This window comes from Entelurus aequoreus, linkage group LG26, assembly GCF_033978785.1.
Source record: "Entelurus aequoreus isolate RoL-2023_Sb linkage group LG26, RoL_Eaeq_v1.1, whole genome shotgun sequence".
Classification (NCBI taxonomy): Eukaryota; Metazoa; Chordata; class Actinopteri; order Syngnathiformes; family Syngnathidae; genus Entelurus; species Entelurus aequoreus.
The window spans coordinates 24,506,270-24,532,030 of record NC_084756.1 but is presented as its reverse complement, the minus strand read 5'-3'; the positions used below and the strand labels follow the sequence as shown (position 1 = coordinate 24,532,030).

At 39.0% G+C, this 25,761-nt stretch overlaps 1 protein-coding gene across 3 annotated transcripts in view; it reads right to left on the bottom strand.

Moving 5' to 3' along the window:
• Positions 1–18,523, bottom strand: part of LOC133643426 (SWI/SNF complex subunit SMARCC2-like) — a 52,725-nt gene extending 34,202 nt beyond the window's left edge. The window contains exons 1-2 of one of the 3 annotated variants that reach the window (XM_062037995.1): positions 18,502–18,523; positions 15,548–15,716 (exon numbers count right to left, since the gene is read on the bottom strand). Coding sequence is in view for 1 of the 3 variants with exons in the window: in XM_062037993.1 (XP_061893977.1) it covers positions 3,236–3,346 (111 nt within the window). In the remaining 2 variants the exon portion in view is untranslated. Of the gene's footprint in view, positions 1–3,235; positions 3,354–15,547; positions 15,717–18,501 lie in introns of those variants that run through there. The other 2 variants (XM_062037994.1, XM_062037993.1) reach the window with 2 other exon arrangements.
• Between the last annotated feature and the right edge of the window lie 7,238 nt (positions 18,524–25,761).

Below are 25,761 nucleotides of genomic sequence, written 5' to 3'. Positions count from 1 at the left end.
TGTATGCATGCATGCGTGATGTATCATGTTGTATGCATGCATGTGTGATGTATCATGTTGTATGCATGCATGTGTGATGTGTCATGTTGTATACATGCATGTGTGATGTATCATGTTGTTTGCATGCATGTGTGATGTATCATGTTGTATACATGCATGTGTGATGTATCATGTTGTATGCATGTATGTGTGATGTATCATGTTGTTTGCATGCATGTGTGATGCATCATGTTGTATGCATGCATGTGTGATGTATCATGTTGTATACATGCATGTGTGATGTATCATGTTGTATGCATGCATGTGTGATGTATCATGTTGTATACATGCATGTGTGATGTATCATGTTGTTTGCATGCATGTGTGATGTATCATGTTGTATACATGCATGTGTGATGTATCATGTTGTATGCATGCATGTGTGATGCATCATGTTGTATGCATGCATGTGTGATGCATCATGTTGTATGCATGCATGTGTGATGCATCATGTTGTATGCATGCATGTGTGATGTATCATGTTGTATGCATGCATGTGTGATGCATCATGTTGTTTGCATGCATGTGTGATGCATCATGTTGTATGCATGCATGTGTGATGCATCATGTTGTATGCATGCATGTTCCAAATAAACTCAAACTCATGCACCTGGGGGTAGGTTGATTGGCAACACTAAATTGGCCCTCGTGTGTGAATGTGATGTGAAGTGTGAAGTGAATTATATTTATATAGCGCTTTTCTCTAGTGACTCAAAGCGCTTTTACATAGTGAAAGCCAATATCTAAGTGACATTCAAAGCAGTGTGGGTGGCACTGGGAGCAGGTGGGTTAAGTGTCTTGCCCAAGGACACAACGGAAGTGACTAGGATGGCGGAAGCGGTAATCGAACCTGGAACCCTCAAGTTGCTGGCACGGCCACTCTACCAACCGAGCTATACCGCCCCGCAAAAATTTAAATTGGTAAAGGACTGGAATGTGAGTGTGAATGTTGTCTGTCTATCTGTGTTGGCCCTGCGATGAGGTGGCGACTTGTCCAGGGTGTACCCCGCCTTCCGCCCGAATGCAGCTGAGATAGGCTACAGCACCCCCCCCACGACCCCAAAAGGGACAAGCGGTAAAAAATGGATGGATGGATACTTATGGAGCATATTGTGAATAAACTGAGAACAGGAAGTGAACAAAAGTTTTAGCAACTGCTATGTAAAGGAAAAAGGGGTAGGATTAAATAAGCGTTGCTTCTTCCTACTCCTTTTCCAACATGTTGAATAGAGAAACTGGAAATTGTGATGTATCATGTTGTATGCGTTAGGGGTGTAACGGTACGTGTATTTGTATTGAACCGTTTCGGTACGGGGGTTCCGGTTCGGTTCGGAGGTGTACCGAACGAGTTTCCACACAGACATTTTAAGTAGCGTAACGCACGTTGTGTAAACAACATCACCATGTTTTCTGTAACCAACTGGACCAAACTCACACGCATTACAAACATAGCAGCTAAAATCATCGGTCCATCACTCGACTGGCAAAAACAATAGTCCAGGATATCACTCACCCACTACACCAATACATCATCCCACTACCATCAGGGCGCAGGTACAGAATTATCAAATTCCTGAGGGCCCGCCTCAGGAAAAGCCTTATCCCTGCAGCTATAGCCGCCCTTAACAGCAGGCCCGGCCGACCTGTCTGACAAGCCTGTAAATGTGTGTTGGTCATGTATGATGTCTTTTTGTTATTTTTTGTGATGTGTAATGTCTATTGTTCAAATCCCCAAGGGGACCAATAAATCTAAATCTAAATCTAAAAAAAAAAAAAAAAATCTAAACAATGCACACCGAGGCACAACACACGGCATGCTAACAGCTAACGGGCTACGATAGACTAACCATACGTCCTCTTTTCACCGGACATGTCCTCTTTTGCGGAGCTGTCAGGGCGAAGTTTCTTAAATGCCTCAAATGTCCGGCATTTTGAGTCAGGGCGAAGTTTCTTAAATGCCTCAAATGTCCGGCATTTTGAGTTAGGGTTGCGTGTATTTTCAATGTACGTTCAGGGTTAAGAAGGGGTTAAAAACAAAACAAACAGCAGCATTGGTGAGGGAGGGGCAGAGAGAGAGAGAGAGAGAGAGAGTTATGATAAACGCGCATGCGTCGCCAGGCTCTGCTTTTTATCCATAGATTTATCACATTTAATTTTTTATTATCTATAGCAGGGGTGTCAAAAGTGTGCCATTTGCGGCCCACAGCTAATGTTTTAAAGGCCCACGGCACATTCTAAAAATACTATTCAAATAAACAAAAACATAACAAAAGTGAAATAAAAAAGCTTAAAAAGGTTAAATGTCATTTAGAAAAAGTTGCAATGTTGACTAATAAAACAAAGCTGTTTTTTTTTTCTTTCAAACTGTCATTGCTCAAAACATAATATTGAATCAAAATCAATGTTATTATGAATTATTGACCTATCCAAGGTTCCCATTACTTAACATCAAATATTCCATTAAAAACATTTTTTTGGAGGAAGATTTTGCAAATTTGGTAAATAAAAACTCAAAAATGTATATTGTGTTGTTTTCTTACTGTACCGAAAATGAACCGAACCGTGCCCTCTAAACCGAGGTACGCACCGAACTGAAATTTTTGTGTACCGTTACACCCCTAGTATGCATGCATGTTCCAAAAAAACCTCAAACTTATTATTTCCAGGCTTTTGCGGGCCACATTAAAGAATGTGGCGGGCCAGATGTGGCCCCTGGGCCTTGAGTTTGTCTTGATGGATCATTCAAGACAACAAAGCGACTCATAATTTAACTTCCATCTTTATCATAATGGTTCAAGTACTAATGGAAAAAAATAAATCTAAAGGTCTTTAAAATGGTGTCAATGGCTTGAGATATTTGGCATGTTTTTGTCACGTTGCTAAAAAAGAGGGAGGACTAGCAGCCAACATCTGGATCTGTTAGCCCGCTAGCCACCTAGCTAGCTAGCGTCCTGGCGGGATAAAAAGACCCCAGTGCGTAGAGCCTTGCCTAAAAATGTACTATACTGTAATAATGATAGCCACATTGAGCCGTCTGAGTGGCAAGAAGACGCCAGCACATCTGGCGCCGCTACGAGCTCAGCATCCTTTTTTTATCCGCCGAGAGGGAAGCGAGCAGCCTCACTTCCTCTTTGTTAGCCCGCGCCCACCTTTTAGGCGTGCAAACACGCAAGAGTACAAATCATGCTGTCGGTACCTTCTTGTAATTCTTCCCCAGCCAGACGCGCACATTGTCAAACTGAGAGACTGTATCGGATGCTTCGAAATATTTCACATTCGGGCCGCCGTCTTTCTTCCGCACCGCCATTTTTCGCCTGCAGACAAACCAGACGACGTCGCCCGCCTCCCAGCGGCAGCAGTGTGGTACTGCAGTTACGGCGGGCTGTAATGCGTCGGAAGATCCAGCAGGTGTCACTGTTGTAGCACAGAGACTGTTGTTGAGTCGAACGTAGACTGTTTATTTCCAACATGCATATTAGGGGTGTGGGAAAAAATCGATTCGAATTCAAATCGCCATTCTCACGTTGTACGATTCAGTATCGATTCTCATTTTTCAAAAATCGATTTTTTTTATTTTTAATTTGTTTTAAATTAATCAATCCAACAAAACAATACACAGCAATACCATAACAATGCAATCCAATTCCAAAAGCAAACCCGACCCAGCAACACTCAGAAGTGCAATAAACAGAGCAATTGAGAGGAGACACAAACACCACACACAACAATTGAGAGGAGACACAAACACCACACACAACAATTGACAGGAGACACAAACACCACACACAACAATTGAGAGGAGACACAAACACCACACACAACAATTGAGAGGAGACACAAACACCACACACAACAATTGAGAGGAGACACAAACACCACACACAACAATTGAGAGGAGACACAAACACCACACACAACAATTGAGAGGAGACACAAACACCACACACAACAATTGAGAAGAGACACAAACACCACACACAACAATTGAGAGGAGACACAAACACCACACACAACAATTGAGAGGAGACACAAACACCACACACAACAATTGAGAGGAGACACAAACACCACACACAACAATTGAGAGGAGACACAAACACCACACACAACAATTGAGAGGAGACACAAACACCACACACAACAATTGAGAGGAGACACAAACACCACACACAACAATTGAGAGGAGACACAAACACCACACACAACAATTGAGAGGAGACACAAACACCACACACAACAATTGAGAGGAGACACAAACACCACACACAACAATTGAGAGGAGACACAAACACCACACACAACAATTGAGAGGAGACACAAACACCACACACAACAATTGAGAGGAGACACAAACACCACACACAACAATTGAGAGGAGACACAAACACCACACACAACAATTGAGAGGAGACACAAACACCACACACAACAATTGAGAGGAGACACAAACACCACACACAACAATTGAGAGGAGACACAAACACCACACACAACAATTGAGAGGAGACACAAACACACAAAAGTAGTGAAACAAAAATGAATATTATCAACAACAGTATCAATATTAGTTACAATTTCAACATAGCAGTGATTAAAAATCCCTCATTGACTTTATCATTAGACATTTATAAAAAAAACAATAGTGCGGGGGTCGGCAACCCGCGGCTCTAGAGCCGCATGTGGCTCTTTAGCGCCGCCCTAGTGGCTCTCTGGAGATTTTTAAAAAATGTATGAAGAATGGAAAAAGATGAGGGGGAAAAAAATCTATTTTTTTGTTTTAGTATGGTTTGTGTAGGAGGACAAACATGACACAAACCTCCCTAATTGTTATAAATCACACTGTTTATATTAAACATGCTTCACTGATTCGAGTATTTGGCGAGCGCCGTTTTGTCCTACTTATTTTGGCGGTCCTTGAACTCACCGTATAGTTTGTTTACATGTTTAACTTTCTCCGAATTTCTAGGACGTGTTTTATGCCACTTCTTTTTCTGTCTCATTTTGTCCACCACACTTTTAACGTTGTGCATGAGTGCACAAAGGTGAGTTTTGTTGATGTTATTGACTTGTGTGGAGTGCTAATCAGACATATTTGGTCACTGCATGACTGCAAGCTAATCGATGCTAACACGCTATTTAGGCTAGCTATATGTACATATTGCATCATTATGCCTCATTTGTAGCTATATTTGAGCTCATTTAGTTTCCTTTAAGTCCTCCTAATTACATTTATATCTCATGACACATGTAATATGGCTTTTCATTTTTTGCGGCTCCAGACAGATTTGTTTTTGTATTTTCGGTCCAATATGGCTCTTTCAACATTTTGGGTTGCCGACCCCTGCAATAGTGTGACAGTGGCTTACACTTGCATCACATCTCATAAGCTTGACAACACACTGTGTCCAATATTTTCACAAAGATAAAATAAGTCATATTTTTGCTTCATTTAATAGTTCAAACAAATGTACATTATTGCAATCAGTTGATAAAACATTGTCCTTTACAATTATAAAAGCTTTTTACTCTGCTTGCATGTCAGCAGACTGGGGTAGATGTTGCTGAAATCTATGTATTCCATCAATAGACAATCCTTTTCAATCGGAAAAAAATAAAATAAAAAACAACTCCAGAATTTGGTTAAATGTGTATTACATTAAATTAATTGCTATACCATGTATATGTATATATGTAAATATGAATGTGTCCTGAAACATCAATTATTATTGGGCTGTATGCAGAATATAATAAACTATACATGACAATTAATTAGGAATAATCACATTCAAGGAGTAGAAACATGAGGCAGACAAAAAGAGGAAACGGGGGAAGCACTCGACTGCTTTTATCTGCTTTTTACTTGTTCTCATTTATTCACAGGCTTCCATTAACTGTGTGTGTGTGTGTGTGTGTGTGTGTGTGTGTGTGTGTGTGTGTGTGTGTGTGTGTGTGTGTGTGTGTGTGTGTGTGTGTGTGTGTGTGTGTGTGTGTGTGTGTGTGTGTGTGTGTGTGTGTGTGTGTGTGGTAGAGCGACCCAGGCTAATTTGCAAAAGTCCAAAGACAACATTGAAAAGTGTAGTGCAACTGGTATTCCTCAGACTCTCTCAGTGTGTGTGTGTGTGTGTGTGTGTGTGTGTATGTGTGTGTTCTTGTATTTCTGCCCTTCTTGAGACATCAACAAGGAAAAGTAGCTCCCATATGAGGAGGTGATGACATAAATCATGGTCCCAATAACATTGCATCTAATAGAGAATGTCTCATTTGTGGTGAAATCTATCAAAATGAGGGTGGTCCCAAAAAGGAGGGATTCTTCAAATTGACTGTGTGTCGCTTTTAAAAGTGCTCCCCCTCTGGTCAACATATGAAATAACAAGTGTGTGTAAGAAATTGAAATGCGCTCTTTGGCCAAAATGAATTTAAAAAAAAATAATTAAATATGTATATAGAGACATACTGTAAATAATGAAGATTAAAAACCAATTACAAACAAAAATAAATAAATTAAAATAAATTAACTAAAAGCAGTCTTTTTCTCACAATGTATCGACTTTTTTCTTATAAAATTGGGAACAATTTCTCATATTCTTTCTGTTTCTGTAATATTGCAATATTTTCTCGTAAAATTATTACTTTATGTAGAATTATTACTAATGCAAAATGGCGACACTTGTCATATAAAATTCAGACTTTTTTATCACAATATTGCCAATTTTTTTGTTGTTGTAAAATAATGACATTTTGTCATAATTTTGCCAAGTGAAATTCCGATTATAATTATAATATTGCCAACATTTTAAAGTTTTCTTTATAAAATTGTGACTTTTGTCGAGTAAAATGACGACCCTTTTCATAAAATTGCCAAAATTCTAAGCTTTTCTTGTAAAATTGCGACTGTTATTGAGTAAAATTCCAACTTTTATCATAATATTGCACACATTTTTCTTGTGAAATTCCAACTCATTTTCCACAACAAGCTTTTTTATATTTGCAAAGTACCGTATTTTTCGGACTATAAGTCGCAGTTTTTTTCATAGTTTGGCCGGGGGTGCGACTTATACTCAGGAGCGACTTATGTGTGAAATGATGAACACATTAGCGTAAAATATGAAATAATATTATTGATGTCATTGACGTAAGAGACTAGACGTATAAGATTTCATGGGATTTAGCGATTAGGAGTGACAGATTGTTTGGTAAACGTATAGCATGTTCTATATGTTATAGTTATTTGAATGACTCTTACCATAATATGTTACGTTAACATAGCAGTTGGTTATTTATGCCTCATATAACGTACACTTATTCAGCCTGTTGTTCACTATTCTTTACACATTTTAAATTGCCTTTCAAATGTCTATTCTTGCTGTTGGCTTTTATCAAATACATTTCCCCAAAAAATGCGACTTATACTCCAGTGCGACTTATATATGTTTTTTTCCTTCTTTATTATGCGTTTTCAGCCGGTGCGACTTATACTCCGAAAAATACGATAAATGGCGACATTTGTCACATAAAATTCAGACTTTTATCACAATATTGCCAATTTTGTTGTTGTTGTAAAATAATGACATTTTGTCATAATTTTGCCAAGTGAAATTCCGATTATAATTATAATATTGCCAACATTTTAAAGTTTTCTTTATAAAATTGTGACTTTTGTCGAGTAAAATGACGACCCTTTTCATAAAATTGCCAAAATTCTAAGCTTTTCTTGTCAAATTGCGACTGTTATTGAGTAAAATTCCAACTTTTATCATAATATTGCACAAATGTTCAGTTTTTCTTGTAAAATTTTGAAATGTTTCTTGTGAAATTCCAACTCATTCTCCACAACAACCTTTTTTATATTTGCATAGTATGTATATGGTATTAATGTTGTAAATACACATCTTTATATATCTAGAAAGGCTGGTCCTAAAGAGGGAGGCATTTTTTGGAGAGGTCTCAAGAAGTTAACAAATACATGGATGTGTGTGTGTGTGTGTGTGTGTGTGTGTGTGTGTGTGCAGCTGTCTGAGCTGAAGGAGAGGGAGAGAAAGAGAGAGACTATTGATTATTTTAATCCTCCTATTTGTGAGTCGGTGTTCCTGTGGGCTGGGCTGCCACGGAGGGATTGCTAATGGGGCTGAACGCTTCCCTCCTCAAGCCTCGCTCCCCGTCCAATTAACTTAACGCTGGGATGTAGCAGGAAGGATCGCTGGGACTCACAGAGAAGGAGACACTGCTGAGATCCAACCCCAAGTCCACCCCTACATGTCCAACATCAAGAAGCTCTCGTCTGCACCACAACCTACTCGGCAAGAATCAGAACCGCTCTCAAGTTCAATTAAAGATCAAGCAAGTGGTTTTCATTCGACCGAGGATGCTTTTTTAGGGACCGCAATGTCCTTTTGGGACAGAGGACCCTATTGTAATTGTAAGGTTTTATTATTCTTTATTATACCGCCGCCTCTTTGAGCTGTAATTTGACCACATTAACATGCTTCAAAACTCACCATATTTGACACACACATCAGGACTGGCGAAAATTGCGATCTAATAAAAAAACCTAGCCCCAAAACTCAAAATTGCGCTCTAGCGCCCCCTAGGAAGAAAACACAGACAAAACTGCCTGTAACTCCCACTATTGTCGGAGAGACATGAAACAAAAACCTCTATGTAGGTCTCACTTAGACCTAGATTTCATACACTGACATCCTTCAGCAAAAATCAACAGGAAGTTTGCAATTCCCCCTTCAAAACAAAAGTTTTGTAAAAACAGTCACTTTTGCCTCTTTGAGCTATAATTTGACCCCCTTAACATGCTTCAAAACTCACCAAACTGGACACACACATCGGGACTGGCAAAAATTGCGATCTAATAAAAAAAACCCAACGCCAAAACTCAAAATTGCGCTCTAGCGCCCCCTAGGAAGAAAACACAGACAAAACTGCTCCTAGGAAGAAAACAGACAAAACTGCCTGTAACTTCCAGACAACCCCCAGCAAAAATCAACAGGAAGTTTGCAATTCCCCCTTCAAAACAAAAGTTTAGTAAAAACCGGTCACCTTTTTTCAAAAATGATCTCCTCTGAGCGCGTTTGTCGTGTCGGCTTCAAACTATCACAGTAGAGAGATTGAACCCTACTGATTAAAAGTTAACGAAAGAGTTTTAATTACTGCTCCGGTTTGGATTTTATGTGCCGTCAAAGTCGGTCCCGTCCCTCGCTGCTTGCAGCTTTAATATATTCCTGTTATTTGACTCATGAATAATGTCAAAGGTCAAGTCAAACAGGCCAGGTGACACTTTCATTTTGTCCAATTTCAACTGAAGCAAATATGTTCATGGCCCGTGGGTTCGCATGGATGGATGTAGGTCAGGGGTGTCCAAACTAGGGTTGTAAGGTATACCGATACTAGTATAGTACAGCGGTACTAATGAATCAAAAACGGTAGCGGTTCTGTCTATCTATTTTTAAACAGCATGACAGCGCATCGTCACGTCGTGACATTGCTGGGTTTAAGAGCAGAGGAGCATGTTCGGCAGCGCACAATCACAGAGTATTTACAAGCAGATACAGTGTGTGGACAGAAAAGGGAAAAACAAACGTATTTTAGCTTAAAAACTGACAATAAAGGTGAAGTTATAACACTGAAACGCCCTCAGGAAGAGGTGTTTTAAGACATGGCTAGCTCGCTAGCAGCGAACATCCATCCACAGTCGGCAGAGTTTAAGCTACTTCTAAATCACTAATCCTTGCCTCCATGGCGACAAATAAAGTGAGTTTCTTACAAGTATCATCCCTGCAGAACGAGGAATTGCTAAACATGTTTCACCACACACCGTAGGAGGATACAATAGATCACCGGCGTCACCGCTAACAAAAGCTAGCACGCCTCAATGTAAACAAACGCCATGATACCAAGTACAATAGCATATCGACTCAATACTACTATGAATACAGCTATATTTTTTATTGCCACAAAGTCTTTTTTCCTTTTTTAAAAATTCATTGTATGTTTATAAACTCATTAAATATATCCCTGGACACATGAGGACTTAAATTATGACCAATGTATGATCCTGTAACTACTTGGTATCGGATCGATACCTAAATTTGTGGTATCATCCGAAACTAATGTAAAGTATCCAAACAACAGAAGAATAAGTGATTATTACATTTTAACAGAAATGTAGATAGAACATGTTGAAACAGAAAGTAAGCAGATATTAACAGTAAATGAACAAGTAAATTAATCATCTATTTTTACAGCTTGTCCCTCATCCATCCATCCATCCATTTACTACCGCTTATTCCCTTCGGGGTGGCGGGGGGCGCTGGAGCCTATCTCAGCTACAATCGGGCGGAAGGCGGGGTACACCCTGGACAAGTTGCCACCTCATCGCAGGGCCAACACAGATAGACAAACAACATTCACACACTAGGGACCATTTAGTGTTGCCAATCAACCTATCCCCAGGTGCATGTCTTTGGAGGTGGGAGGGGCCTATCCCCAGGTGCATGTCTTTGGAGGTGGGAGGAGCCTATCCCCAGGTGCATGTCTTGGGAGGTGGGAGGAGCCTATCCCCAGATGCATGTCTTTGGAGGTGGGAGGAGCCTATCCCCAGGTGCATGTCTTTGGAGGTGGGAGGGGCCTATCCCCAGGTGCATGTCTTTGGAGGTGGGAGGGGCCTATCCCCAGGTGCATGTCTTTGGAGGTGGGAGGGGCCTATCCCCAGGTGCATGTCTTTGGAGGTGGGAGGGGCCTATCCCCAGGTGCATGTCTTTGGAGGTGGGAGGGGCCTATCCCCAGGTGCATGTCTTTGGAGGTGGGAGGGGCCTATACCCAGGTGCATGTCTTTGGAGGTGGGAGGAAGCCGGAGTAGAACCCACGCAGTCACGGGGAGAACATGCAAACTCCACACAGAAAGATCCCGAGCCCGGGATTGAACCCAAGACTACTCAGGACCTTCGTATTGTGAGGCAGACGCACTAACCCCTCTGCCACCGTGCTGCCCCAGCTTGTCCCTCATAATGTGTAGAAAATAATAGGTGTATAAATGACACAATATATTACTGCATATGTCAGCAGACTAATTAGGAGCCTTTGTTTGTTTACTTACTACTAAAAGACAAGTTGTCTTGTATGTTCACTATTTTATTTAAGGACAAAATTGATATATTAAACATGTTTAATATATTGTAAGATTTTTTGTTAAAATAAAGCTAATAATGCCATTTGTTGTGGTCTCCTTTATTTAGAAATGTATCGAAAAGTATCGAAATACATTTTGATACCAACCCTAGTCCAAACTATGGCCCGCGGGTCAAGCACAGTTTGGCCTGCAAGAAGTTACGAGTTACTACCACCTACTCAGTGGCCTAGTGGTTAGAGTGTCCGCCCTGAGATGGGTAGGTTGTGAGTTCAAACCCCGGCCGAGTCATACCAAAGACTATAAAAATGGGAGCCATTCCCTCCCTGCTTGGCACTCAGCATCAAGGCTTGGAATTCAATCAATCAATCAATCAATGTTTATTTATATAGCCCTAAATCACAAGTGTCTCAAAGGGCTGTACAAGCCACAACGACATCCTCGGTGTGGAGTGGGTCTGACATAATATTGTGAAAGTCCAACACATCAGCGAAAGTCCAGTCCATGGTGGGGCCAGCGGGAACCATCCCGAGCGGAGACGGGTCAGCAGCGTAGAGATGTCCCCATCTGATGGACAGGCTAGCGGTCCACCCCGGAGCAGAGTAGAAAAGAAAAGAAAAGAAACGGCAGATCAACTGGTCTAAAAAGGGAGTCTATTTAAAGGCTAGAGTATACAAATGAGTTTTAAGATGAGACTTAAATGCTTCTACTGAGGTAGCATCTCTAACTTTTACCGGGAGGGCATTCCATAGTATTGGAGCCCGAATAGAAAACGCTCTATAGCCCGCAGACTTTTTTTGGGCTCTGGGAATCACTAATAAGCCGGAGTTCTTTGAACGCAGATTTCTTGCCGAGACATATGGTACAATACAATCGGCAAGATAGGCTGGAGCTAAACCGTGTAATATTTTATACGTAAGTAGTAAAACCTTAAAGTCGCATCTTAGGTGCACAGGAAGCCAGTGCAAGTGAGCCAGTATAGGTATATATATATGTATATATGTATATAAAGGTATATACAGTATAGGCGTAATATGATCAAACTTTCTTGTTTTTGTCAAAAGTCTAGCAGCCGCATTTTGTACCATCTGTTATCTTTTAATGCTAGACATAGGGAGGCCCGAAAATAAAACGTTACAGTAATCGAGACGAGATGTAACGAACGCATGAATAATGATCTCAGCATCGCTTGTGGACAAAATGGAACGAATTTTAGCGATATTACGGAGATGAAAGAAGGCCGTTTTAGTAACACTCTTAATGTGTGACTCAAACGAGAGAGTTGGGTGGAAGATAATACCCAGATTCTTTACCGAGTCGCCTTGTGTAATTGTTTGGTTGTCAAATGTTAAGGTGGTATTATTAAATAGATGTTGGTGTTGAGCAGGACCGATAATCAGCATTTCCGTTTTCTTAGCGTTGAGTTGCAAAAAGTTAGCGGACATCCATTGTTTAATTTCATTAAGACACGCCTCCAGCTGACTACAGTCCGGCGTGTTGGTCAATTGGTCAATTTAATTGGGGGTTAAATCACCAAAATGATTCCCGGGCGTGGCCACTGCTGCTGCTCACTGCTCCCCTCACCTCCCGGGGGGTGAACAAGGGGATGGGTCAAATGCAGAGGACACATTTCACCACAGCTAGTGTGTGTGTGACAATCATCGGTACTTGAACTTGAACTTAAGTAAGAAAGCTGCCCCACAGTCCTAAGTATCTGACAGTATAATCACTAAAAGATCAATGCCATTTTTTGGAACCACGCATTACACTTCAAAGTGTGGTTAGAACAGCATTTTTATATATGACCCAATCCAAACACTCTTTCCCACTCATGGCGCAAATAAACTAACACAAAAGGTCAACACACATGGTCACACATAACACAACCTGCTCACTGAACTTTGTGGATATTATTAAAAAAATGTCCAAGCACCACACATAATTCAAAATTACACTCATTTAAATCCCCTGCAATGCATGATGGGAGAAATGCAAAACACTATTGCCGCACTTATCCATGTTTGTCGCATTTTAACTGCTTGACATATTTGATTGATTAGAAAACTTTAAGGAGGTTATCACTAAAGTAAACAAGGTAGGTGGCGACTTGTCCAGGGTGGACCTCGCCTTGCGCCCGAATAACCCCCGCGACTCAGAGTCAGGTCAAGTCAACTTTGTTTATATAGCACGTTTTCAATCACTTTTCAATTGAACCAAAGTGCTTTTACAGGTTAAAAATGCATAGAGCAAAAAACAAAACAAAAAAAAACAACAAAAAAACAAAGAACATAAACAATGAATGAACAAGATAGTGCAAATGCAATACGGTCAAAGCGGTCAAATAAAAAGTAAAAATTTGCAGAATAAAAAAAATAATAATAGAAGTGCGACAAATTGAAAAATAAAACTAAAGCGAAGGGGGGGACTAGAAATGGTGGCCTAGTGGGCCGACTCAGCTCAGAGAGGGATAAGCACTAGAAAATGGATGGATGGATGAATGACTTGAACTTTCACATACTTTTAATACCCAATTTTATTCATTATTGATCCATTATATTAATATGATATGTGCAACTGAGATAGGCGACCACATAAGGGACAAGCAGTAGAAAATGGATGGATGGATGTACATATAAATATAAATAAGTACACATATATATGTATAGACAATGTACATTATAGGTGTGTGTATATATGGGCCATTCTACCAAATTGGTTCAAAGTTAGGTTGGATATATTTTTTAATTTTGTAAGTTGTATTCTCAAAACTTTTTCTCTCTACATATAGTACAGTATCTGAAGTACACATTTGTGTAAAAAGAACAGTCATCATTCATTCATTTGTGGCGGCCCGCCACGAAAGAATTAAGGCCGCCAAAAAAGTTTTTATTTTTTGTTGTGTCCTGTCAAGCTTCTCAGGCAAATCATATAGTTGATGTAGATGCCCAGATTTACTTTACAAAAGAGAAGTGTAGGATCAAGATTTTTGGAGCTCTTTGTTCAGTGGATCAGATGTTTGATGAAGCTTTGTGTCTATCTACCACCACTACTGTTTTATGTTTATTTGTTACTGACTGTGGCAGGACACCTCTGCCTCTGTTTCACTTTATGTTGCTGGTAAATAATATGCTTGTAGTAGTAGGCTAAAGTTAAATTATTTAGTATGCACTAATTAAAGGGGCAGAGCTTTAAGAGACATTTTAGCTTTTATATTTTATAAGATATATTTTTTGTAAGAACCACAATTAATAAATATATTTCAGTGAATAACTTATTGTTCAAATCTGTATATAAATATGTACATAAAGTGTTGTAATTATATTGTAAAATGGATGGATGGACGTTTAAAACCAAACTGTTATTATTAATTAGTAAGTATACATTTTTTGAGCCTTTTTAGAGAAAATCATATCATTATAGTAAATTATGCAAATTACTCGATGATGTCATGGTGACCACGCCCATAGCCACGCCCCCACCGCCACAGGTGTCTTGGCAGTTTATGGGAAACACTGGTCATCTTGTATTTTATATTTTCAGAATATCTGGGAATGTTTGTCCTCTCCCCAAAATGTGTCACTACAGAATCACATCCTTCAAATATCTGTATACAATGTTATATTACTCTGGTAATATCATACTTACTTAACTTGTGTAAAACATCTTTTTAAATAATTATTGAGGGTGCTCACAATAAAATCCATAAAAATGCATTTTTTAAACACATTTTCTTACTTAAATACAGTACAGGCCAAAAGTTTGGACACACCTTCTCATTCAATGCATTTTCTTTATTTTCATGACTATTTACATTGTAGATTGTCACATCAAAACTATGAATGAACACATGTGGAGTTATGTACTTAACAAAAAAAGGTGAAACAACTGAAAACACGTTTTATATTCAAGATTCTTCAAAATAGCCACCTTTTGCTCTGATTACTGCTTTGCACACTCGTGGCATTCTCTCCATGAGCTTCAAGAGGTAGTCACCTGAAAGGGTTTTCACTTCACAGGTGTCCTAGTTTTGATGCCTTCAGTGACAATCTACAATGTAAATAGTCATGAAAATAAAGAAAAGCGCATCGAAATGAGAATGTGTGTCCAAACTTTTGGCCTGTACTTTATATGAAATTATTCAAAATCGACATGCAATCTATCGTAATATTTTAGTTGATTACTCAATGTACTTTTTTTGTTTCGGTATTGACCACTTTTTTGTTTGCAAGGTTGTATCATATTCCCTCAACCTTATTGCTTAATATTAATTCATAACACGCTTGATGTTGGAAATATTACAAACACTTATGTTTTTGGGTCAATGCAATAATTTATTTTTGGAGGAAACTGTTAATATCAGTTGAGAATAAGTACCTACGTGGGTTCAGTATCCAGTGGTTAGCGCTCGCGCCTCACAGAGAAAATGTCCTAGGTTCCATTCCGGAACGAGGGATCTTTCTGTGTTGAGTTTGCATGTTTTTCCCGTGACTGCGTGGGTTGTCTCCGGGTACTCCGGCTTCCTCCCATCTCCAAAAACACGCACCTGGAGATACAGTCGTGGTTAAAAGTTGACATACACTTGTAAAGAACATAATGATGGAAACAAATGAATTATGGTACTACTAAATTATTAGTTTGTAAACCCTTAATAAGAAATTCTAGTTGGCAAAAAGGAACTAAAATAAATGGAAAAATATATAAGTTTTATTTAATAAAGAAATCTTTGAAGGCTGCCTCATACAACACAAATGGAAAATGGGAGGACTTTTTTGACTGCCCGTTGCCATGGGATGCAATATTCAAATTCATCTACAAAACCACTATCGATGTGCAAAATCGTTATTTTCAAATTAAAATTATTTATAACTTCCTACCCACGGGAAAAATGTTACAAATATGGAATATGACAGAGTCAGATGATTGCCCATTTTGTTGTCAGGAGCCTGAATCCACCCTGTATTTGTTTTGGTATTGTCATATTGTGTCTTCCTTTTGGGTGGAAGTTGAAAAAATGTGTTTAAAGATTGGTTTGTTTATGGAGCTTGATGTGGTTTCTGTTATTTTAGGAGAGTTCATTGACAATCATGATTTAGTCAATTTAATTATAGTACTCGGTAAAAGGTTTATTTTTAAGGCCAAAAACAGATATTCACTTAGTATTTCTTTCTTTAAAACATTTATTCAGTATTTTTTAACTCTAGAAAATTATATGGTTGAAAACGATAATGATGCCAAAAAACATAAAAAAAGATGGGAAGTCCTCAAAGGCTTATTTTGAAAATGTAATTGTGTTTATATATGATATGCAATCTGTTCCCTATTTGAAGTGTACATAAATGAAGGTATTTGAGTTCTACTTGGATGTGATCTGGACTGTACATGGGTGCTTCATTTGAAAATGTATTTTTGTTTGTGGATTGTATGCAACCTGTTGTGTTCCCTGGTTTTTAGTGTACATGGGGGAAGGTGTGTGTTGCTGAGCCCGATCTGGACGTAATCGGAACTGGACCTGGTTTTAAGAACCCTTTTGAACAATCTGATTTCATTGACAACCCGGTCTGGTGAAGTTAAGGTCCTTTGTTTGTTTTGTTTGAAAGTAAAGCAATATAAAAACAATGACATAAAAAATATTAATTAATGAAAATGTTAGTGGACCAGCAGCACACACAATCATGTGTGCTCTAAAGACTGTATCCCTTGCAGACTGTATTATTCTATATTGTAGGAACCAGAAGTTTTTTTTTAAGAGACAGCCCCTTTTGTTTAAATGAGTGTGGATGAGTGTGAATGGGGGAGGGAGGGTTTTTCTTGGGTTGATGCACTAATGGTAAGTGTATCTTGTGTCTTTTTTTATGTTATATAAAGGCCTACTGAAAGCCACTACTAGCGACCACGCAGTCTGATAGTTTATATATCAATGATGAAATCTTAACATTGCAACACATGCCAATACGGCCGGGTTAACTTATAAAGTGACATTTTAAACTTCCCGCCACACTTCCGCTTGAAAAACTCCTTTGGATATGATTTATGCGCGTGACGTCACAAAATCCACGGAAGTGGTTGGACCCCATCGACCCGATACAAAAACCTCTTGTTTTCTTCGACAAAATTCCACAGTATTCTGGACATCTGTGTTGGTGAATCTTTTGCAATTTGTTTAATGAACAATGGAGGCTGCAAAGAAGAACGTTGTAGGTGGGATCGATCGGTGTATTAGCGGCTAAGTACAATACTTACAGCAACACAACAAGGACTACTTACTACGCCTAGCTGATGCTTGCCGCCAAACCCACGGATGAAGTCCTTCGTCGCGCCGTCGATCGCTGGAACGCAGGTGAGCACGGCTGTTGATGGGAAGATGAGGGCTGGCTGGCGTAGGTGGAGCGCTAATGTTTTTATCATAGTTCTGTGAGGTCCGGTTGCTAAGTTGCTAAATTAGCCTTAGCGTCGTTAGCAACAGCATTGTTAAGCCTTACCAGGCTGAGAATTTTTAACCGTGTAGTTACATGTCCATGGTTTAATAGTATTGTTGATCTTCTGTCTATCCTTCCAGTCAGGGGTTTATTTATTTTGTTCCTATCTTCATTTGAGAACGATGCTATCACGTTAGCTCAGTAGCTAAGTGTGTCACCGATGTATTGTCGTGGCGATAAAAGTCACTGTGAATGTCCATTTGGCGTTCTCGACTCTCATTTTCAAGAGGATATAGTATCCCAGGTGGTTTAAAATACAAATCCGTGATCCACAATAGAAAAAGAAGAGAGTGTGGAATCCAATGAGCCAGCTTGTACCTAAGTTACGGTCAGAGCGAAAAAAGATACGTCCATCACTGCCTCTCGAGTCCTTCACTGTAACGTTCATCATCTATGAATCTTTCATCCTTGCTCAAATTAATCGAATCTCTCGCTGCATTGTAAACAACGGGGAATTGTGAGGAATACTAGCTCCTGTGACGTCACGCTACTTCCAGTACAGGCAAGGCTTTTTTTTATCAGCGAGCAAAAGTTGTGAACTTTATCGTCGATTTTCTCTACTAAATCCTTTCAGCAAAAATATGGCAATATCGCGAAATGATCAAGTATGACACATAGAATGGATCTGCTATTCCCGTTTAAATTAAAAAAATTCATGTCAGTAGGCCTTTAAAATAAAAAAAATACAAAAAGAACATAATGTCATGGCTGTCTTAAGTTTCCAGTAACTTCTCCAACTCTTATTTTTCTGTGATGTAGTGATTGGAGCACATACTTGTTGGTCACAAAAAACATTCATGAAGTTTGCTTCTTTTATGAATTTATTATGGCTCTACTGAAAATGTGCCTTACTTTGCTACCTGGCCGATAAATCGTTGACGACTTCAAACTGTCCTTCTTCCTTTCTTTTCTTATTCCTTCTTCAAATATTCTTTGTGTTAACTAGGTCAGACTTCACTCTTTCTCTGGAGTCTCTCAACCTTTCTTTTGGTGTCTTGGTTCTTTCTCTCTCAACTCTACAATTCCAGATGGAAACCAGCATTACATTAAAAACAAGCTTATTTGCTTTATATAGATGATTAAAACGACGATTCCTGAAAATAATCACTAATTTTAAGACTTGGTGAAGACAATAATTCCAAAATGGGAGAATTAAACTACTGTGAGTGACAAGTCCAGCTCATTTTGACCATAACTAAATAATGCTAGCAAACACATCTTTGAAGAGTTGTACACTCATAAAAACATAATATATGGCAAAAAAGCTGATAAAGTTGACCTCATTGAAGACAATATGTGACGGTTTTTATTTAAAAACTCGAGCATTAAGAGACTTACCATGCAGCCGTGAGGGGCAGAAATATGACGTCACTTCCTGGTCCAAAATGTAGGGGTGTGGCCTTCATCTAGAATTGGCCACGCCTCTCAAACTTTGGTGTTTTGGTAGTGACAGCTTGGAGCACAGTTTTTTAATTAAAAAAATTAAACCTACAATAAATCTATGTATTTTAACCTCTGTTTGAATTGAATCATAAAGATCTTTTAAACTATACCATAGAAACAAATCAAAAAAATGTTTTTAAGCAGTATTTTCATACATTCGATTGGGGACAGCTACTTCTCATTAGAAAATACCCTATAAAAGATGGTTTTGTATTTATTTATTTATCTAATCACTATATATGTATGTGTTTTACACTTTTCTCAACTTTTTTTAAAAAGCCTAACCAGGGACAAGGGTTGCAAATTAGCCTGTGGCTAGAAGTCTTATGTACTTTGACATGGGTTACCTATGGGCTAGCAATGTTTCATTGTACTGTCCCTGTCAAATAAATACATCAATTATAAAAATAAATGTATAATCTCAAGTAATGCCCTGTGTTTAAACAAATCATAATATAAAGTAAGTAAAATCGCATGTTTGACTACTTAAGTGTTTTATTAAACCCTTATTTTGTTTAAGGGACAGCACTTTGCTTTATTTCAGTAGAATGCCCCATATTTATTTTACTTTAATCATATTAATAATAATAGATTTTATTTGTAGAAAGCACTTTACATTGAGCAAACAACCTCAAAGTGCTACAGTGTATTGAAAAATGATAATAATAATACAAAATAAATAAATAAAAACTAGAACAGCCTAATAGCTAGAACTAGTATGCATATATCTATAAAAAGGCTTTTTTTTTAAAGAAGGGTTTTTAAGCCTTTTTTAAAAGCATCCACAGTCTGTGGTGCCCTCAGGTGGTCAGGGAGAGCATTCCACAGACTGGGAGCGGCGGAGCAGAAAGCCCGGTCTCCCATTGTTCGTAGCTTTGTCCTCGGAGGTTGGAGGAGGTTAGTCTGTCCGGAGCGGAGGATTTGGGGGTGAGTAGTTCTTTGAGGTAGAGGGGGGGCATTTCCATGGAGGCACTGGTGGGTTAGTAGGGAGACTTTGTATTCAATCCTGAGTGGAACAGGAAGCCAGTGAAGGGATTTGACAATTGGGGTGATATGGTCGTATTTCCGCACTCTCATCAGGACTTTACATGCACTCTGTTTTTTGAACCCGATGTGGCCCCTAAGTCAAAAAGTTTGGGCACTCCTTCTGTAGATAGATCGATAGATGGATAAATCCAATGCATCCGGAAAGTATTCACTGCGCTTCACTTTTTCCACATTTTGTTATGTTACAGCTTTATTCCAAAATAGAACAAAGTCATTTTTAATCCTCAAAATTCTACAAACAATACCCCATACTGACGATTTGACAAGTTTTTTTTTATTTTTTATTATTTTGCAAATTTATTTAAAAAAAAAAAAAAATGATGTGTACATATAATGACAGCCTTTGCTCAATACTTTGTTGATGCACCTTCGGCAGCAATTGCAGCCTCGAGTCTTTTTGAATACGATGCCATAAGCTTGGCACACCTATCTTTGGGCAGTTACACCCATTCTTATGTGCAGCACCTCTCAAGTTCCATCAGGTTGGATGGGAATCCTTGGTTTTCGTCCAGTATGTCTCTGGACATTGCCACACACACACACACACACACACACACACACACACACACACACACACACACACACACACACACACACACACACACACACACACACACACACACACACACACACACATACGCACACACACACACACACACACACACACACACACACACACACACACACACACATACACACACATACGCACACACACACACACACACACACACACACACACACACACACACACACACACACACACACACATACGCACACACACACACACACACACACACACACACACACACACACACACACACACACACACACACACACACACACACATACGCACACACACACACACACGCACACACACACACACACACACACACACACACACACACACACACACATACGCACACACACACACACACACACACACACAAACACACACACACACACACACACACACACACACACACATGGTTGTAGTGCAAGTACAAATAAAAAAATAGATACTAAAAAAACAGAAGTTACTCACAAGCTACTGAGTAAATGTTTCACTGAAGACTTACTCTTACTCCAGTCAGGGCCGGCCCGTGGCATAGGCCGTATAGGCAAATGCTAAGGGCGCCGTCCATCAGGGGGCGCCACGCCAGTGCCACAAATGTTGGAGAAAAAAAAAAAAGTTGGTATTATTATTTCTAAATACAAAAAATAATCCCACGTTAATTAAAATGCAAAGTAAAGCCTATTTAATAGAAATATTATTTGTTACAACATTACGACCCCCCCCCCCCCAACCCACCCCCCCCCCCCCAACCCCCCCCCCCCCCCCCACCCCCCCCACCCCCCGGCACGGTGCGCCCCCCTCCCTTCCCGTATCATGACTCTTTTTGGACGTCACCACATCAAAAAACTACACAAGATGTCAAAACGGCCAAAACTGTCAGATGCCCAGGGAATAAAAAAGAGAAAAGAAGAGGAGAAACGAGAAAAAGACAGAGGTAGCTGGTAGGTAACGTTAGCCTACATGAAATTATTTGTCTGTTACAGAATGTGATAGTAACCTGGCCTTTTAGCTTTAAGCTAATGTTACATGATTCGGCAATTGCTAATCAATAAATAGCTAGTTCTGTTTTAACGTCAGGTTAATATTGTGGAGGGGGCTAAATTGTTATGGAAAATAATAATGTAACGTTAGATAATTACAGTACTTCCTGGTGTACAGTCATTTGTAAGTCATTCTAGTTAATGCAATATTAAAAAGCACAAATAGAGAACTCTGTAGGATCCCCTTTTTTTGTAATATAGTTGTTAAAGTCATACTGGTTTGATATCTTGTTTTGTGCAGTGCCTTATTTATATTGTATTTTTCATTTATTTTATGCAACTTGTTGACACGTTTTATTTTGTGTTTATGTATGTAAAAAATATTGTATTTCATATATTCATTTTTTATTTTTTGTATTCATTTATTTATTCATATTTTTTTAAATCTTGTTAACTATTCTGATTGTTAATTTGCTTTCTTTAAGTAAAAAAAAAGGTCAAAGACAAAGCTATTCGGTTTCTTGTGAGTATATACACTTCACTGCCGATGTGGGGGGGCGCCACTTAAAATGTTGCCTAGGGCGCCAGATTGGTTAGAGCCGGGCCTGACTCCAGTAATTATTTAAATGTTCCTAGAGTCATATTACTTTAAAGTACAATTTTTGGCTACTCTACCCACCCCTGGTTTTCGTACGCTGTCTTGGTTATCGTACGGCCAAACACTGTGCGCAGCAAACTACTCCGTTTTTATATTAAGAACGATTTTGTAAAATAAGCCACCCTAGGGCCAACCCTGCAGGCACAAGACATTGAAACAACGTTGAGAACTTGTTGAATTAGCGCCTGATGTTGGGCAACTCAAACCTAACATTGAAACAACGTTGAGAACTTGTTGAATTAGCGCCTGATGTTGGGCAACTCAAACCTAACATTGAAACAACATGCTTTTTGACAACGTTTAATCAATGTTGGGTTCTGACGTTGAGTTGACCATTGAATTTTGGTCATTTCCCAACCAATATTCTACAACACGAATGCAACATTGAAACAACATGCTTTTGACGACGTTTATTCAATGTCAGGTTGTGACGTTGATTTGACCATCGAAACTTGGTCATTTTCCTACCAATATTCTACACTCAAATACAACGTTGAAACAACATGCTTTTTGACAACGTTTAATCAATGTTGGATTCTGATGTTGATTTGACCATTGACATTTGGTCATTTCCCAACCAACAACGTGGATCCAACGTTAGACATCAATGCTGTCTCAATGTACAAATACAACTATTCTGCAAAGTTGTTTAGAAGTCAGTTGCATCAATGTCTTGTGCCTGCTGGGAAAGGAAGTTGCAATTGCCAGTACTTTGATAAAACATGTGAGAAACTCTATTGAATTCAATAAAAAAAGTTGTCGAAATGTATAAAGGAAGGGGTCCATGTAGCTCTTTGGGTGATTCAGTTTTCATGGTAGTACTCAGGCAAAACTGAAGTCTGTTTGCTCTGCAATGTTTCATATAAAAGCACCATTGGAGCTTGCCTCTAAAATGTGCTTTTATAGGTTGGTCCCTGCACACGGATACAAATGTGTGATTGTCTTGATTGCATGTATTTATGTTTCAAATCCAGATAGATACAAAACATTTTTAAAAAAAATACACACAATAAATGTTTCAAGAACGGAGGCATAACTTTGTAGAGATTTACACTTTTATTGTCTTCCATGATGCTGAAGTGTAGAAGGTGTTCATGTTACAAACTGCTTGCAAAGTACATGACAACAATGGAGCCGCACAAAAGTGGAATGTCGCTTTCAAACTGTCATTTCCATCACATCACATCCACAATATTATCATATGACCCAGTGTCAAGTCCCTGGCACACATGGCTACAATTGATATATATATGAGGCATCCCCAAAATATTGTCCAACACAATCATTTGGTTTTGTTCCCTTAAGCAAATGTACAAAATAGCATGCTTGTCTTGTTTGCCACATTTGCATTCTTATTTACATTGAAGGATTCACCGTGTCTGACATTTCCAATATTCACGAACAGCTTTGGCACACGCCAGAAGATCCCTGTCAGATTTGTGTTCCTGTCAGCTGGGATTTGAAACGGGAGAATGTTCTATGCTTGACAAATGTACCGGGGGCCCAGAAAAGCCATGTGGATGCCCGGCAGGCACGAGACTTTGAAACAACGTTGAGAACTTGTTGAATTATGACCTGAGCAACTCAAACATAACCTTGAAACAACATGCGGTTTGACGACGTTTAATCAATGTTGGGTTCTGACGTTGATTGGTTTGGTCATTTCCCAACCGAATAGAATGTTGAAACAACATGCTTTTTGATGACGTTTAATCAATGCTGGGTTGTTATGTTGATTTGACCATTGAAATTTGGTCGTTTCCCAACAAATATTCTACAACGCAATTACAACGTTGAAACAACATGCTTTTGGACAACATTTAATCAATGTTGGGTTCCGACATTGATTTGACCATCGAAATTTGGTAATTTCCCAACCAATATTTTACAACGCAACTACAACGTTGAAACAACATGCTTTTTGGCGACGCAATGTTGGGTTCTGACGTTGATTTGATTTTTGACATTTGGTCATTTCCCAAACAATATTTTACAACGCAAATACAACGTTGAAACAACATGCTTTTTGACGACGTTTAATCAATGTTGGGTTCTGACGTTGATTTGTTTGGTAATTTATCAACCAATATTCTACAACACAAATAGAATGTTGAAACAACATGCTTTTTGATGACGTTTAATCAATGCTGGGTTGTTATGTTGATTTGACCATCGAAATTGGGTCATTTCCCAACCAATATTCTACAACACAAACATAACGTTGAAACAACATGTTTTCTGACAACGTTTAATCAATGGTGGGTTCTGACGTTGATTTGGTTTTTGAAATTTGGTCATTTCCCAAACAATATTTTACAACGCAAATACAACGTTGAAACAACATGCTTTTAAACAACTTGCACTGAGCCTAGTCTATAAAATCCACTACACCTCCCTGATACCGAAGTACATGTCAAACTACTTCCTTAACGTAAATGACCGCCATAACCACAACACCAGGGGGAGCTCCACTAACCACGTTAAACCCAGATTCCGAACTAACAAAGGTCTTAACTCATTCTCTTTCTATGCCACATCAATGTGGAATGCGCTCCCAACAGGTATAAAAGAAAGGGCATCTCTATCCTCCTTCAAAAGCGCAATAAAAGTTCACCTCCAGGCAGCTACAACCCTAAACTAACACCCTCCCCGGATTGCTAATAATCAAATGTAAACAATCAAATGCAGATACTTTTTCTTTTTCTTATGCCTTCTGATCTCTCTCTCTCTCTCTCTCTCTCTCTCTCTCTCTCTCTCTCTCTCTCTCTCTCTCTCTCTCTCTCTCTCTCTCTCTCTCTCTCTCTCTCTATGTCCACTACTTGCTGTCCATATCCTACCCCCCCCCCCCTCCACACCCCTGATTGTAAATAATGTAAATAATTCAATGTGATTATCTTGTGTGATGACTGTATTATGATGATAGTATATATGATAGTATATATCTGTATCATGAATCCATTTAAGTGGACCCCGACTTAAACAAGTTGAAAAACTTATTCGGGTGTTACCATTTAGTGGTCAATTGTACGGAATATGTACTTCACTGTGCAACCTACTAATAAAAGTCTCAATCAATCAATCAATCAATCAATTTTTGACAACGTTTAATCAATGTTGGGTTCTGACGTTGATCTGGTCATTGAAATTTGGTAATTTCCGAACCAATATTCTACAACACAAATACAACGTTGAAACAACATGCTTTTTGACGACGTTTAATCAATGTTGGGTTCTGACGTTGATTTGACCATGGAAATCTGGTCATTTCCCCAACCAACGTTGGACATGTTCTTTGTCTCGATTTACAAATACGAGTATTTTGCAACGTTGTTTCAAAGTCAGTTTTACTGGACATGTACGTATAGTCAACGTTGTATCAATGTTGTGTGCCTGCTGGGTAAGCTACAGTC